This window comes from Trichosurus vulpecula, chromosome 1 (genome assembly GCF_011100635.1).
Source record: "Trichosurus vulpecula isolate mTriVul1 chromosome 1, mTriVul1.pri, whole genome shotgun sequence".
NCBI lineage: Eukaryota > Metazoa > Chordata > Mammalia > Diprotodontia > Phalangeridae > Trichosurus > Trichosurus vulpecula.
The window spans coordinates 552,896,427-552,914,817 of record NC_050573.1 but is presented as its reverse complement, the minus strand read 5'-3'; the positions used below and the strand labels follow the sequence as shown (position 1 = coordinate 552,914,817).

Here is an 18,391-nt window from a genome sequence, read left to right as displayed (position 1 = left end):
GGTCTCAGTTTCTTCATCTGTTAAAGGAGGTAGCTGGATTAGATTACCTCTAAAGGTCCCTTGGAGTTCTAATATTCTAATGTTATTATGATCTCATGAGCTAGACAGAAAGCAAAAATCCATTAAGTGTCACTCTAAAAAGCAAGGAATTGAAGGGCAAAGGTGAAGTTAGTGGTTCACTGTGACTAGTTTGACATTTTTTGTTAAAAAATTTGTTGAATCTCTGTAGCTACGAGTACACCAATGGGTAAATGATGAAGAATCACAATGATGAATGCCCTCACCACTTTTGGAGAAACAGGATAAACATTTAGCTTAAGGAAGGAGGCTTAAATGAAAAGAACCTAGCAACATTATACTTGCAAACTTTCTAAATTTGTTACTTGAGTATATACCTAGAGGGGATATCACTGATCTGAAGGCTTCATTTAGTCTAGGTTAAGAGTTATAAATTAGTCCTTGCCCTGCCTCAATTCTTCATTGAAAATATCACATGTTGGTATTTGCTCTGAACAATCTTATTTTAGCTAACATTTATTTATATACATGTAAAAGTAAAAGAGATAACATTATCTAGATTAAAGTAACTTCCAGTTTATTCCACCTTACCTCTCATTAAGTACATCATGTATAGCTGCCAAGATATTATCTAGCTGCTTAACTAGTACCTGGAAAAGGAAGAAAATACAGAAAAATTTCATACTTCTATTATTTTTTTTTTCATTTTTATTACCTTTGAGAGCTCTTGAGTAACGTCTTGGAAATTGGCCCATGAAAATGCATTTTTTTAAAAAGAAAATGTATATAATTAAAATGATTTACCTCTGCACAGACTTGCCTGCCCTATCAAAGCCACTACATATATACACATATGTTCCTGCCCCAATACTAGCACTGCACAAAGTGCTGCATCAAACAGATCAAATGAATCAGAAATTAGCACCCTGTTATTTCCAAGAAAAAATTCCTTCTTCTGTCCTCTCCACCCACTCCCACTTGAAAAAAAAAAGATTTAATTATACAAATAAAGATCTTATTTCCATATCTTGCTTAAATAGAAATGAACAGACTGACCAGCTTATTTTCTGGTTGCTGAATGAATTCTTTCAATTGCTTTACAGTAGCCAGTCTTCGGTCTCTGTCATCTTCCCGGGTAATCCTCCGAAGAAGATTTGACAGTCGAGACTCATCAGAGTAAGACAACGATCGCTCTATAAATATAAAATTGTATTTTCCATAAGATTATGTAGCAGCATCAACTTTAGCCCAACGTATTATTTCAAATTACAAAGCAAAGCAGTTGTGAGCACACTATTCCTTTTAGAAAACCTTTTTAAGAGAAAGGTTTTGTTAAGTTTCTGCCAGTTTCTTCCTAAACACTATCCAATCTTTCAGCAGACAGGTGAAGGAAAAGATCCCAACAAGTATCAGGAATAATGGGCAAAGCTTAATATTCCAGTAGCTAAGGGGATGTTTCTCTATATTTCTCAATTTCTAATCTCGGTACAATTATTATTTGCTACTGGGAGCACTGTTTTCACCAATAATTGTTATTCCTTATCCAATAATCCCTGAATCCCTGTTTTTCTACTCATTTTTAACAACCACTAAAAATGGATCATAACAGCTGAAAGAAAAATGGAGAAAACTTCAAGTCAAGTTCCTTCATTTTTTAAAGAAAATAAGTATCTAACAACAAGGGGATAACATAAAAATGTACTTAAAAAAAAAACCAACATATACACTGATATTTTATACCAGAGACTCACTTCAGTTCTTTTAACAAAATACAGAATTCCATTTTATCTATGGTAAAACATAAATAGGTAATAGACGCTATTTAGTAACGAAGTTAGAAGATTTCATTTCTCTCTGGAACCTAAATAGAAAGGCTGATAGAGATGGCTTAAATCCCTGACGCATCTAGATTCCCAAGAACTTTTCTTACTGCATCTAAAATTCTATGGTTCTAAGTTCACCGCCAAGCCCCCTCCCCCTCAAAAAAAAATCTTGTGACTTCAAATCAAAGAGTAAACAAAATCAGCTTAGTTATATTACACTAGACCAGGGATTCTCAAAGGATCCAAATGTAGCAGATCTCAATAAGTTATGAAATGTATGCAACTAAACTATCGTTCTTAAAGTTGTGAGGTGGCACAAGTGTCTCAATTCTTTCCAGAATTCCTCACGGCATATACAGGGCTGTGATCAAAAAAAGTTTGAGTAACAGATCAACACGCCATTCTAACGAAGCTGAAAAGAAACATTATTTACACGAACAAAAAGGTTAGCATATTTCAGAAGAGTATATTACATGTAGCAAAAAAAGTAGACTTTATGTTCAGTTCTGTAACTGTGGAGATTGCCCCAGTTTGCCTGCTATAAGATTAAAATAAATGTAATTTATATAAATTCATCCATTCAACAAACGTGGCAGCTTAGGATGAGCCTCATCTGGACAGAAAATAAGACTGAATGCTTGGACTTTATCACCCAGGTATGGTGACCCCACTACTCCCCTCCAGTCAAACTCTATTCCATTCCCAGCACACACCTTTCATTTTATAACCAATGTGGAATAGCGGATACACTGCTAAATGGTCAAACCCCACCTCTGAAGGTTTACAGGCGACAAACAACTTCTCTGAGCCTTAGGTTCTCCATCTATAAAATGGGAATAATCGCTATTCTACCTACCTTATAGATTTGCCAACAAAGTCTAACAAGAAAACATAAATAAAGCACTCGCTAACTTTTAGAGTGCTACATAAATTAATAGTAATGGTGGTGTTAATGTTGATGGCAATAAGAATGTAATGAAAGTAATAGTCATAATGATTCCTAACTAAGGCTTAACTCATACCACCTGGGAGGCCCTTATTTCTCTCCACCTGTCCAAGTTCCACTTTCCTTCAAGGTCTAGCTCAAATTTTGCCTTCCTCCATGACTTGTAGACTATTCCAGCCCACAGTAATTTCTTTTTCTCCTGACATAAGAATTCACTAATTTCACAAATGGTGCTTGATATTCATTAGTATGAAGATTCTTTTTTACTAAAAAAAAAAAAAAATACCGTGAATATCACCACATTATAGGCACAGAATGAAAAAATTTCTCTTCAGTCATAACTTCAGTAATGCATACTTAAAATGAAATTTGTATTTTATTAGTCAAAACATCATCTACATAATAAGAAATAGTAACAGACGTACAATTTATTCAGTTAATAGAAAACACCAATTGTACTGAATCATTTAAGGAATTGGCTACTTTGCAGATTTTCAATTTCATCAATTAGCTTCAGACTTTGATCTAATTCCTTTTCCCATTTGTCTTGGGTATTTGAATTTTGATGGCATATGTGCGGAAAATTCACCGTCACAAAAATATAAGAAAATCACCTAGTATTTCATAACCATATAAAATAATCCTATGTAACTCTGAATGGCCACACGGCCCATAGACAGCCAAGTACTTTTTAAGTGAAAATTAGTTTTAAAGAAATGCTCATGAACGTTCTATTCTATTAAGTTAAATAATGATAAAATTGACGATGCTTTGTTCATGTGGATTTACATTCTTCCTTTCACTAAAGGGAGACCCCCTGTAGACCCAGAGGTCCAGAGTCAGAAGGACTGGTCCACATCAGTGCTATCAAACTCAACAGAAACTATCCAATAATCTTACCTGCAGATCCCTTCAATTGCATATTGACTTAGAAAAACACATGTTAACATTACCTAACATTACCTATATTCTAATGAATTTTTATTTCATTAAATATTTCCCAATTACATCTTAGTCTAGCTCAGTCAAACTTGGTTTGTCATCTGTGTTTGACATCTCTGGTCCACACCATTCTTTCAGCAATTAATTATATACTACGCCATAACACAGCTTACACAGGCTTTAAAAATTTTTATATATTTGTTAAGCCATATATCCATGAATATATAAAAAACTACTTGAGAACAGGAATTGTGTCTGTATTCCATCATGAAGTTTTTTTAAACAAAATCTGATTTTATAATACTCAAAAGATTATTTTAAAAACATTTGCATTTTCTAAATTTAATATGTTAATAACTTTGGAAGTACTCCCTCTCAAATAATGTTACTCTTGTTAAGAACTAATTATTCTAAGGCAGAAACAACTTTCTTTAGCAGCTGTATACTAACACATAAAGGAAAATGTCACTGTGTAAATTTCATGTTTTTTACTCTTTGGCTATATGACAAATCAGGAACTAAAGAGAAAAGGAAAATAGTTCTGCACACCATATTTTATTTTCCAAGTGTTCAGGACTCTTACCCTGTGATTTCCTCATGTCTTTTGTGGCTAAAGCACGATTTCCATGCTGAATACTGGTGAAATCAGGGTTGGTCACATTGTTAACTCTCAGCTCTTGCCCCAACGACTTCCGACCATAAGTATTTTCCCCAGATCCTCCATTGACACTGTAGCCACCTATAAATAGTGAATGTAAGTTTACTTTATCAAGTAACTCAATGTGAACTCACAATACTCCTTTCTAACCATAATTTAGAAATGTATATACCTTTTTCGTCATTTTGTATGTCAGTATGGACTCTGATATCATCGTGCCGTTGACGAGACACCACAGCTGAATTTGAAGGTTGTAGTCCATACGAGGCAGAAGTGCCCCGATCTCTGGATGAAGAGTATTTTAAATTATCTGGGTCGGCTGATGCACTATCAGTTCTGTTAAGAAAACACACACATACACACAAGTACACAATGAAAAAAGTTTCATCTAGTAATGTAATAGCAGACTTAATAATTAAAAAGGTTTAAGGTTAAGATTTCCAGGTTAAGATTTGAATCCTCTAAGTGCCAACTGTCTTAGTAGTAGCAGGCACTCAAAGTTAGCTCTTGATAAAAATGTCACTTATTTGATCTCTATTAGAGATACTGTACTATTTTTAAAATCCACTAGAAATTTGCATGTGACTCCCAGAAGCCTTTTCACCTGTCTTTTGATATATGGAATGATTTATTATTTTTCCCAATTAGAAAATATTCAGAAGAACTAAAAGAAGTATTTTGAATCTTCCAAGTCAAATTTAGAAACTGGCAACAAAGAAGCCAGAAGAGGAAGGTGCTATTACTACTTTAATTCTTAAAGAACTATAATACCTTCGGGAAAGGTATTTCCAAGTTATTGAATTCATGTCACATCAATTAAACTACATAAGAGTTAAGTTGAAAGTTCATATGCTGTAAAATAAAAGAGAATGCACAGAACACTAGAATTTGGGAAAAGGAGTTCACAAAGCAAATGTGTAAAATTCTGTAGTATATTTATATAGTATAATACTCAAGAATTCACTGTAAAATCTGCCATCAAAAAATGTATCAAATGACATAAAGAAAATCAAGAAAAAAAGGTTTTAGTAAGGAAAAATATTTAAACTATAATTGCTACCTTTGAGTTAAGTCTTTTTTTATTCTTAACCTTATAAAAAAACCTTTTTAGAAGTGAAAATGATACTCAGAACCTAGTAAACAACTGTAATTAAACAGTTTAGTCAATGTAAAAAAAACAGATAGTTTAAGAATGACACAATGTATTTATATATATATGCATAACACAAATATAAATACCAAGAACCTCAAAATTTCTTTTCTAAAGGTATAAACTGAAAAAATCTGAATTCTATTATATTTGCTACTGCTAAAATACCTTCTTCAAATCATTTCGACTAAATTTGTTACTGGGAGGAATGAAAATTCTACTTCTTATCTACTCCTTATCCTTAGGGAGGAAAAAAAGTGTATTTTTGCATATATTATTCATTTTAATTTCCCTTCAAGAAGGGTGGAAAATAATAAACCTGAAATCTGTACAAATTCTACCATCATATTCCACTTTGTTCCTAAAAGACTATTATTTTACCCCTGTGAAATGTTAAACATATTAAATACGATGTCTGCCAACAGGTTCAGTCAAACCTGAGTCTAATTAGGACTAAAAGTCCTCACATAAATCAAAAGCCCAATAATCTAAAATTCATTAACCACAATGATTAAGATATAAGCAAAATTGTACTCTAAATTTTGACAAGCTTTTTTTCCCCTCCTTCAGATATTGAAATACAATTGTCAGTAAGCTTCAAATATAAATCATAATACCTCCAAATTATCACAGAAAAACAAAGATTTAAGAAACTGCCTTTACCTGACTTCTAACAATTCACACTGTGAGGTTACTTGCCAAATATGTCATAAACCAATGCTAATTTAAATACTTCTGTTATGTCATTATATTACTTCTCTTAAGTCACTAAGTGGAACATTACGCCATTGAAAAACTTACCATAAAAACTTACAGTATGACTGAAAATAACACATTTTATTTAATAAACTATGTTCTACCAATTATTCCTTTCTGAATGGGTATAAAATTAGGAAACTCAGCTAATAAATAAAATGTTTATTGAATATTTAAGTGCCTTCAAGGAAACTTAATTTGAGTATGTTTTCATTTCCTGGTGCTTAATTACTTTTATAAGTACCTATTTTTATTTACAAGAAGGTATTGTGGAAAGAGCACTAAGCTAGGAGTAATGAGATTTCGTTATAGTTCAGGCTCAGCATGACCAATAACCACAAATATGAGCTTGGGCAAGTCAGCCACCTCTGGGCTTCTTCAGTTTACTCATCTATGATCGTACTCAGCAGGTTGCAGCAGATTATGTTTAAAGTCCCTTCTAAGTCTATAACTTTAAGATTATGTATAACTGATATACTGAAATGTTTCTCATGTACTATAGAAGAATGTTTACAAAGAGAAATCTCAAAACCACCTAAAGAATCAACTCAAACTCAGTGAAAGTATAAACACATACACACATTTTTATATGTACACATAAATTAATCAATATTCATGCAACTAATTTTATCACCCATTTTTATTTTTTGCTCACTTTAACCCTGTTTCTGATAGGAATTTTGGATCATTGGTCAGTTATTAGGACTATAAGAAAAACAAAGAAATACTTTACTACAAGTTCCTAGTTACTTAAGAAATACAAGCTTAACAATTCCATAGGCAATGAATATTGAGAATTTCAGAATGAGGGCCTTTAGAAATACAACATTTAAAAAAATACTGCTTACAGGAATAAAGATCAGGTCTTGGGTTATTAGTGTACTCTAGTCTACCTAAGAGAACAAAATGGTGATCTGATTTTGGTGTTAGCATTCACACAAAACTCTTAAGAGTTTTCTTCTAATATCTAGACTGCCCCTCTTTTCTTATTTTAAAGAAAAGTAACTGGACAAGCTATGCTACCAAGAAAAGCTTCCCCAATCAAAGGGAAACTCAAAAGAAAATAATTAGGTGATAATAATAAGGTGATCACCAGGGCTAAATAGAATATACAAGCTACAGACTCAAAGTGATAGTCCCAAAGTGATATGAGATTTCACAAGATAGAACAAGCTAAAATCTGCTAGAATGCGCATCCCTCATTTCATTGGGAAAAGAAAGTCAACTGGTAGAGGCCACGGAGCCTAGAAGGGATCCAGAAATACTCCAGACCCTTTAATTACTTTAAAAACAGTATGGAGGGGAGTTATAAAGGTTGAGTGTCCCCCTAAAAAACCAAACTGAAATTAAAGCTTGATGTACATGCCACAGTGAGAGGTAAGTTTCTAAATCTCATACCTCAAAAATCGCATACTGTAAAATATGGAGCCTTTGTGATGTTTTGCATCAAGTCAATCTGTAAGACAGTAGTTACAATATTAGTGAAGATAGTGGGTTAAAAACATTTGTTGCTCAAAAATTAATTTACATATGCAGCAAATAAGGCTTTGGGGTTAACTGGTTTTGGCTTAATATTAAACCTGTGGGGACTAACATATGCTGTGAAGCAGAAACAACAGAAAACACCAAAAACCTGATTAGATAAAAATTAAGAAAGCATAAGTCAACTATAACATACATTAAATGGAAATACAGTTATACTTCATTTTAGATGGCATTAATACACAAGTGAGACTAGATAAGGTTGAGATGTGATTAATTTTTAATAACCTAAAACCTTAGACCCAAGGATGTTTTAGGCAATATCTAATAACAGTACTATCACATACTTTAGCTGTTAAATTATTGTAAGTGCTAAAGGACAAAGGGAACAAGTAAAATGTTAAGTTCCATGAGGGACTGTTCTTCATGTCTATTAATATAACTCCCATCGTTTAGCATAGTGCTTTATTTGGAATAGCAACTTAATAAATGCTTGTTGAAATGAATGTAATTAATTTCTAGATGGGTAGAAAGAAAGGATATTTTTCCGGAGAAGAAATTCCTGTGCTTTAGAATGAAGAAGAGAAAGAACTCTAGAGATCAAAGATTTAGTATAGTCTCAAAAGAGCTCTGCAGCATTCCCAAAATACTTAATGCTGCCAATGGGATATGAGGCTAATTACAAGCTCAATGGAAGTTTTCAGTTCCACCTTTAGGAGAGATTTTCCCCCATAGGAACACATTTCTTAAATGGACATCAACTGGAAAATAAAATTTTTTTTTACCAAGAATTTTGTTCACAGAGAATTCTTATTGGAATATAGATATTAGTCCACAAATTAAGAACTTAAATGACAACTCTTTAGTCAATGGAAAATAATGAAATTCAATTCAGTGTTAACAAAACTCAAAACCCCACCATGCTGAGAGCTCAAATCTAAGTTTAGACCAGTCCTGTAATACTAAAGATATTGAAAGAAAGGCAGCATGGTGTAGTGGATAGACAGCCCTAGTACCTGACAAATAGGAGGAGCTTCAAAGTGCTTGTTCAAAGAACTATATATGGTATAATAGAAAAAAATGCTGGACTTAATCAGTAAGATCTGAGGTCAATCCACCTTTACCACCTACAAACTCTATGACCCTCAGAAGCAAATCATTTAATCCTTTTCATCCTTATTTTCCTTATTTATAAGACAAGGGTAATAAAAGTAGCTACCTCACAAGGGGCAGGGAAAGAGATTATGTGCATGTGCATACGGCACTTACGTGAACTATATAAATGTCAGCTATTATTATTGGAATGAATGATTAAATACCACTGCCCAACTTGATAAAAGTTTTCCTGTATTCCTTTCTCCACACTCCCATAACGACAATAGGTTTCCAGATCCATCCATGCTTTTTAGAAATAACATATTTGTAAGACAACTTAATAGAATGAAAAATGTCAAAGATTAAATATAAATAGCCCAGACCTCTGGCTTCACAATTAAGAACTCTGGTCAAAGTCAATCAAAGAAACACTTATTAAGCACATACTACGTGCCATGTACTGAATAAGGCTCTGGGGATATAAAGACAAAACGGAAAGCATCCTTTTTACCCAAGTAGTTTTACAATCTAGCCAGTGGATATAAGATAGACATTTGCAGGTATATAAAAAACAGATGCAATGGCAGGGCAGGAGCGGGGGAAGAAGAGAGAGGTAACAGGAAGGTTTCATGTTGAAAGTGGAACTTGAGTTTTGCCTTAAAGGAAATCAAGGAATCTGAGAGGCAGAGGTGAGGATGTGATTAAGTAGTGTGGCACTGTGGATCAAGCAGAGAATGATTTGGAAGTCCTGAGTTCAAAGTCCACCTTTGACAATTAGCTGTGTGACCACTGCAAGTCCCTTAATCTCTCTGTGAATCATTTCTTCATCTGTAAAAAGGGGTCAATGACTGAAGGCACTTTTTCTCTGAGCCTCATCTCCTTCCTGAAGCAGCCATACAAATACAAATTCTGAGAATCAGAAGGGATCCCAACGACCATTTAGGCCAAACTATACACAAAAGGAATCCCTATTATAACATATTCCACAAGTTGTCACCCAGCCTCTGCTAAAAGGTCCTCAAGGAGGGGGAAACTGAGCACCTTTCAAGGTGACCCATTCCACTCTGAGAGAGCTCTAATTGTTAGGAAGCTTTTCCTTGACATCAAGCCTAAATACACCTCTTTGCAACTTCTACCTGGTTCAGCCCCCTAAAGCCAAAAAGAACAAGTGTAATCACTCCTCCATGCGATAGCCCTAGTAAACATGCCTAGTTCCTTCAACCAATCCTCATACACCTCGAACTGAAGGACATTCACCATCCTGAGTGCCCTACTCTGTACACTCTCTGACTTAGTAATATCCTTCTTAAACTGTAAAGTCCTGAACTAAAAACAATTAATAAAGTCTGAAGAGGTAAGAATACAAGAGAATTATGATTATTCTTTTCCTGGAAATTATGCCCCTCTTAATGCAACCTAATTTGGAACTATGCCCAGAAAATTACCAAACATTTCATATCTTCTGAACCAATTATATAACTACTACTAGACCTATACCCCAAAGTAATCAAGGAAAAAGCAAAAAGACACACGGACACACACACACACACAAATTTATAGCAGTTCTTTTCATGGTAGCCAAAAACTGGAAGCAAAGGAGGTGTCCTACTGGGCAATGGCTACACAAATTTTACTATATGACTATAATGAATTATTTTTGTGCTCAAAGAAATTATGAGACAGAAAATTTCAGAGGAAACTGGAATCGTTAGGAACTAACACAGAGCAAAGTGAATATTAAACTAGAACAACTTATACAATTAGACAATATTATAGAAAAAACACCTCTAAAAGACTAGAACTCCGATCAAAACAATGATATACCACAAGGTCAAAGAATGATGATGAATTATCCATTCCTCTCCTAATGGAGAGGTGAAACTATTATGCATAAACGAATATAAATTTTTGGACATGCTAACGTGTGAATTTGTTTTGACAGACTACATAGGTACTGAAGGGTTGGGATTTTTTTGTGTGTGTTTTTAAAATTTGCTCAATCAGATATCTTTTGTTGGATCCTAAGGTAGGGTCAGAAGATCTAGAGAAGTCCCACTGAGAAGGGAGGAAAGAATGGATGAAGGCAAAGACAGACAGAGAAAGACACTAGATATATATTATAAAGGGTTTTAAGTGCCAAGGTAAGGAGTTTTTACTTTATTCTAGAAGCAATAGGAACCCACTGAAAGTATTAAAGTGAGGGGGGCGGAGCCAAGATGGCAGCTGAAAAGCAGGGACTAGCATGAGCTCCCCGCCAAGTCCCTCCAAAAACCTATAAAAAATGGCTCTGAACCAATTCTAGAACTGCAGAACCCACAAAATAGCAGAGGGAAGCAGGGATCCAGCCCAGGACAGCCTGGATGGTCTCTGGGTGAGGTCTATCCCACACGGAGCTGGGAGCGGAGCAGAGCCCAGCAGAGCCCAGGATGGGCCGAGCGGACCAACCAGACCAGAAACCGGGCGGAACAGGCCCTAGCACCCTAAATCAGTGAGCTGTGGCAGTTACCAGACTTCTCAACCCACAAACACCAAAGACAACAGAGAAGGTTAGTGGGAAACGCTGAGGGAGTGGAAGGAGTTTGTCATTCCACCCCGGGATAGCGGAGGTGGAGCAGCTACAGAACTACAGCTGCAGTTGCTTCTGGCCCCAGGCCCACCTGGTGGGAGGAATTAAGTGGCAGATTAGAGCAGGAGTGCACAGCCTGCTGAAGATCTAAGTCCAGTCTGGGTTGGGGGTTCTTAGGCAAGGAGGAGTGCTGGTGTGGCAGAGCTGGCTGTGATAGCTCTGAAATCAACAGTGCATCCGTCCAAGCTTGGAACATAGAACCCTTTACTCTACAAGCAGTCATATCCCGCTGAAAAACTCAAGGGTCAAGTAAGTTGGCTGGGAACATGGCCAGGCAGCGAAAACGCACCCAGATTCAGTCTCAGACTTTGGAATCCTACTTTGGTGACAAAGAAGATGAAAACATACAGCTAGAAGAAGTCAACAAAGTCAAAGAGCCTACATCAAAAGCCTCCAAGAAAAACATGAACTGATCTCAGGCCATGGAAGAGCTTAAAAAGGATTTGGAAAAGCAAGTTAGCGAAGTAGAGGAAAAATTGGGAAGAGAAATGAGAAGGATGTGAGAAAACCATGAAAAACAAGTCAATGACTTGCTAAAGGAGACCCAAAAAATACTGAAAAATATGCTGAAAAAAACAACACCTTAAAAAATAGACTAACTCAAATGGCAAAAGAGCTCCAAAAAGCCAATGAGGAGAAGAATGCCTTGAAAGGCAGAATTAGCCAAATGGAAAAGGAGGTCCAAAAGACCACTGAAGAAAATAGTACCTTAAAAACTAGATTGGAGCAAGTGGCAGCTAGTGACTTCATGAGAAATCAAGATATTATAAAACAGAACCAAAGGAATGAAAAAGTGGAAGACAATGTGAAATATCTCATTGGAAAAACCACTGACCTAGAAAATAGATCCAGGAGAGATAATTTAAAAATTATTGGACTACCTGAAAGCCATGATCAAAAAAAGAGCCTAGATATCATCTTTCAAGAAATTATCAAGGAGAACTGCCCTGATATTCTAGAGTCACAGGGTAAAACAGAAATTGAAAGAATCCACAGATCGCCTCCTCAAATAGATCCCAAAAAGAAATCTCCTAGGAATATTGCCGCCAAATTCCAGAGCTCCCAGATCAAGGAGAAAATACTGCAAGCAGCCAGAAAAAAACAATTTGAGTATTGTGGAAACACAATCAGAATAACACAAGATCTAGCAGCTCCTACATTAAGAGATCGAAGGGCTTGGAATACGATATTCTAGAGGTCAGTGGAGCTAGGACTGGAGCCAAGAATCACCTACCCAGCAAAACTGAGTATCATGCTCCAAGGCAAAATATGGAGTTTCAATAAAATAGAGGACTTTCAAGCTTTCTCAGTGAAAAGACCAGAGCTGAATAGAAAATTTGACTTTCAAACATAAGAATCAAGAGAAGCATGAAAAGGTAATCAAGAAAAAGAACAAGAAAAAGAAATTGCCAAGGGACTTATTAAAGTTGAACTGTTTGGTTTACATTCCTACATGGAAAGATGATGTGTTTGATTCATGAGACCTCAGTATTAGGGTAGCTGAAGGGAGTATGCATATATATACATATATATGTTTATGTGTGTGTGTTTGTGTGTGTATATATGTGAATGTGTATGTATGTATATATGTATGTGTGTGTGTGTGTGTGTGTGTGTGTGTGTGTGTGTGTATATATATATATATAGAGAGAGAGAAAGACAGAGAGAGAGAGAGAGGGCACAGGGTGAGTTGAAGATGAAGGGATGATATCAAAAAGAAATAAAATCAAATTAAGGGATGAGAGAGGAATATATTGAGAGAAGGAGAAAGGGAGAGACAGAATGGGGTAAATTATCTTGCATAAAAGTGGCAAGAGAAAGCAGTTCTGTACGAAGAGAAGAGAGGTAGGGTGAGGGGGAATGAGTGAATCTTGCTCTCATCAGATTTGAACTGAGGAGGGAATACCATATAGACTCAATTGGGTATCTTACCCCACAGGAAAGAAGGAGGAAGAAGATTAAAAAAGGGGGGATGATAGAAGGGAGGGCAGATGGGGGAGGAGGTAATCAAAAACAAACACTTCCGAAAGGGGACAGGGCCAAGGGAGAAAATTGGATAAAGGGGGATAGGTTAGGAAGGAGCAAAATATAGTTAGTCTTTCACAACATGAGTATTGTGGAAGGGTTATACATAATGATACACATGTGGCCTATGTTGAATTGCTTGACTTTTTAGGGAGGGTGGGTGGGAAGGGAAGAGAATTTGGAACTCAAAGTTTTAAAAACTGATGTTCAAAAACAACAAAAAAAAGTTTTTGCATGCAACTAGAAAATAAGATACACAGGCAATGGGGCATAGAAATTTATCTTGCCCTACAAGAAAGGAAAGGAAAAGGGGATGGGAGGGGAGTGGGGTGACAGAAGGGTGGGCTGACTGGGGAACAGGGCAACCAGAATACACATCATCTTGGAGTGGGGGGGGGGGACGGTAGAAATAGGGAGAAAATTTGTAATTCAAACTCTTGTGAAAATCAATGCTGAAAACTAAATATATTAAATAAATTAAATTTAAAAAAAGTATTTAAGTGAGAGGGTGACATAGTCAGGCTAGTCCTTGAGGAAACTTCTTTTGGCAGCTGTGTAAAGGGTGGATTGGAGAGACAAGAGACTAGAGGCTAAGAGTCCAAATAGGAAAGCTGTTGCAATGGTACAGATAATCACGATAAGGACTTGAATTAGGATGCTGGCCATATGAATAAAAAAAAAAAGGTTGTGAGATGTTGCAGATAACTCAAATCTTAGAAGGACAAGATTTAGCAACTATATGTGTTGTAACCATTGTGTTTATTTTTTAAAAGGAAGGGGAGAGAAATTAAATGCTTGTTTATTGAAAATAAAAATAAAAGTCTCCCTACCAAAATAAAAAGACTGCATTAGCTTTTTACCCTGCAATATCCTTCAATGAGTTTCCAAATTCTTAGAATTCCTAAATACCCATATTTTTGTGCCACACAATTTACTAGTTAAAATTATAGATTATTTTGCATTGTTCAGTGTTTTATCATGTGTGTCAGTACCTCTGACATTAGACTTTATGCTCCTTGACAAAACAGATCTTGTTAAACTTCTGTATCTTCCTATAACCCCCAGTACTGTCTTTGGATCTCCTGCACTGACATAGGGCGTAGCACATAGTAGGGGCTTAATGCTTATTGTTTGGCAGCTCTGAGACATGGATGTGCAATAAAAACTGACTGGTGCATGAGTTACAATTGTTAAAAACAACATCATAAAAGATAAATCAATATGTAATTTAATTAAAACCTAAAAATTTAATGGCCAAAATTTTGCACAGTATATTAGATTCAGCATTCAATATATAATTTTGCACATATTCTTGTGAATATAGGGAAGAAAACCTAAAATACAGACCACACACTCACTAGTATGCAGAATGCATACTGATTTTTAATTACCTTTAAGTGCCAACAGTCTATTTAAAGCAAGGAAGTTCAAGACAGGTATTCACTTAATATTATTCCTTTAAGTTCCAGCTAAAATCCCATCTTCTATAAAAAGCTTTTCCCAATCACTCTTAATTCTAATGCTTTCCCTCTTTTAATTATTTCCTATTTAACCTGTGTATAGCTTGTTTATATATATTTATATTAAGTTATCAAAAGGAAATGATTTTTGCTACATAAAATTTAAGAGCTTTCGCACAAAATCAATTAAGACAGAATTAAAAGAGAAGTATTAAAATATCTGCATCAAACATTGCCAATAAAAGTCTACTAAGGAATTAACATAAATATATACCACCAAGAGCTGTTTTCCAATAGGTATGTGTAGTGTTAATCTGATCAAAGATCTTCCCCACCCATTCAATAGGGCTCAGGTGGGAAGGCCTGATTATACTTACTAAGTGCTAAGCCAAAATGGGCTTAGCCCTTAGAGCCCTAAGGGGAGTTGCTAAGACCAGAGTCAATGATATGTGAGCTGAGTTCTAGTCAATCAGATGACTGCTAGGACTGTATAAAAAGAGAGTCCAGGTCTGGGAGCAGCAGAGCAGTGAGCAGCAGGATTCAGAAGCAGAGAAGAGTGCGTAGGGTGCTGAACAAGAGAGGTGTGCAGAGATCCAGAAACTTGGAGTCAGCAGAACTGCAGAAGAGAGTGCTGTGCTCAGAGTTAGGATTCATAAGTGATCTTTTTATAGGAAGGACTTAGCACCGAGGGGAAGCTACAGTATGGCTTGGTTCCTTTCTATAATATTTCGTTATAATTTCCTTGTTACTACAGTGAGCAGCGCTTACTGGATTTGGAATATTATTGCCAAAATATCAAACTGGAGGCATCGGTCCTTGAATCTGATCCTCTGGAGTCTACATAAATGTTATACTTCCTCTGCCTTTTACCTAGAGAATTCCTTATACTTCAAGATTCTGAACCATTTAGGCATGTTCATGGTCCTCTCTTGAGTTCATGAATTTTGTCTTACCACTATAGTATGAAGAAAGTCTTAAAAAGAAATGCAACTAGTCAGATATTTATTAAGCACCTACTATGTGCCATGTACTGTGCTAAACACTAGGAATACAAAAAGAGGCAAATAACAGTTCCAACTGTGTGGGACAACAATGAAACCCAACATTAAACTCAGAGGCTTCTCAAATATAAAGTATAAAGTAATTTTATTAAGATTCCATGCAAAAGGGTGGTCTCCCAACCAACAGACAATCAATAGACAAATCAGTAGGGAGAGGTGTAGCCCAGGGGCAGAGCTTTAGGTTTATATCCTAATGTAAACACCCCCCCACCCCCACCACACCACTGGCCTTTTACTGTCATTGGTGGAGTTCAGGCTTACAATCTAAACACGGAAATATACTACCCCAGGTACAATTTAGCCCATGCCAAACGCTTAAAAACATTTTTATCCTTATTTGGCGAGGTTCGTGCTTGGGTGGGTGGGGGGTTCAGGCTGCTCCAAGTTTTGGATTCCTGTAAGTCAGGTGACTTTAGTACACAGAAATTTGGGCCTAGGGTCTAAGATACTTTAGTTAGGTGTCTCTCCTGAGAAGCCTTTATATCATTCAATTTACAGAAAGGCTGAGGCTCAGATTTTATGAGAGGTCTTCACTTATCCCACTCACTACCCTCAAGGAGCTCAAAATCTAATGGAGGAAACAACAAGCAAATAAATATATATAAACAAGCTATACACAAGCTAAATAGGAAATAACTAAAAGAGTGAAAGCATTAGAATTAAGAGGGATTGGGAAAAGCTTTTTATAGAAGATGAGATTTTAGCTGGAACTTAAAGGAAGCCAGGGAAGCCAGGGGGCAGAGGAGAGCATTCCAGGCATGAGGGACAGCCACACAAAACACCAGGAGCATTTGGAAAGATGGAGTGTCTTGCTTCTGAAATAGTAAGAAGGCCAGTGTCACTGAATAATGTGTAAGAAGACAGAAAAAGGAGAATGGTGGCATAGTTTGTGATGGGATCTGAACACCAAACAGAGAAATTTTGTTTTTGATACTGGAAGGGATAGGTAGTTTATTGTGTAAGGGGATGACAGGGTCAGACCTGAGCTTTCGGAAAACCACTCTGCTGACTGAATGGCAGGTGGATTACAGAAGAGACTCAAGACAGGCAGACTCACCAAGCAGGGTATTGCAGTAGTCCAAGTGTGTACTGATGGGAATCTACACAAGGGTAGTGGTGAGAAAAGAAAAGGAGAAAAGGGGGCATATTTGAGAGATGTTGCAAAGGTGAATGGACAGGCCTTGAGGGGTGCAAGACAGTGAGTGAGGAGTAGAGTATGACACCTAGGTTGTAAGCCTGAGGGACTGAGAGGATGATGTTGCCCTCTACAGTAGTAAGGAAGGGGTGGGGGGGAGGAGGAAAGGAAGACATAGCAAGTTTAAGGTGTCTACTGGATCCCTAGTTCTAGATGTCTAAAAGGAACTGGAGATGCAAGTTAAGAGGTTAGCAAAAAGGTTGGGACAGAAAAGGTAGATATAAGAAACAACAGCACAGAGATGGTAACTAAACCCAAGGGAACTGATGAGATGACCAAGTGAAGGAGTATTGAGGCAAAAAAAGGGACCCAGTACAGAACCCAGTCCATCACCTACAGTTAGAGAATGACCTAGATGAGGATCCAGAAAAGGAAATTGAGAAGGAACCATCTGATAAAGCTGGAAAAGCAGGAACGAATGGTGTCCCAAAAGCCTAGAGAGAAGTGTATCAAGAAGAGAGTGATCCGACAAAGGATGCAGAGAGGTCAAGAAGGAGGACTAAGAAAAGTCTATTGGATTTAGCAATTAAGAGATTATTGGTAATTTTAGAAAGAGAAGTTTCTGTGAGTGATGAGGTTGGAAGCCCAGTTGCGAAAAGTGAGTGAGAGGAGAAAAAACTGGAAGCAACTGTTGCAGATGGCAAACAATAAACAACAACACAAAAATATGTTCCAACTACCCCTTTGCCCACATGGGACACTTTTCAAAAGTTTTTTCACTAACTCTTAGATTTTACCTCATAGCATTCAAATTGGCAAAGGTGACAAGAAAGAGGAATAGTTCACAGAGGAGGAATTACAAGAAGACAAGCATATTGATGCACTGTTGGGGGAAATCTGAAGTAATCCAATCATTTTGTATATCAATTTAGAATTATGCAAGAGAAGTGATTAACCTGTCCACATCCTTTGACCCAGAAATCCTTTTGAATGGTGTATAATATACCCCAACCTGATCAAAGAAAGAAATAAAATATTCAGAGCAATTTTTTTAGGGGGTAACAAGAAACTTTGGAAATGGCTGGAGGGGAGCGCATGGCATATGAATGAAATGGAGTATTGTGATTGTGAGGTAAGAAATAAATTGTGAAGGAAGAACTCAGAGAAACATGGTAAGATTTATATAAACTAATGCAGAATGAAATAAAAACCAA

At 36.3% G+C, this 18,391-nt stretch overlaps 1 protein-coding gene across 1 annotated transcript in view; it reads right to left on the bottom strand.

Annotated features, from left to right (window-relative positions):
- SMG1 (SMG1 nonsense mediated mRNA decay associated PI3K related kinase) overlaps nucleotides 1-18,391 on the bottom strand; it is a 122,150-nt gene that overhangs the window by 89,966 nt on the left and 13,793 nt on the right. The window contains exons 2-5 of the mRNA XM_036741710.1: nucleotides 4,560-4,723; nucleotides 4,313-4,468; nucleotides 1,075-1,211; nucleotides 610-668 (exon numbers count right to left, since the gene is read on the bottom strand). Of these exons, the coding sequence (XP_036597605.1) occupies nucleotides 610-668; nucleotides 1,075-1,211; nucleotides 4,313-4,468; nucleotides 4,560-4,723 (516 nt within the window). The remainder of the gene's footprint in view (nucleotides 1-609; nucleotides 669-1,074; nucleotides 1,212-4,312; nucleotides 4,469-4,559; nucleotides 4,724-18,391) is intronic.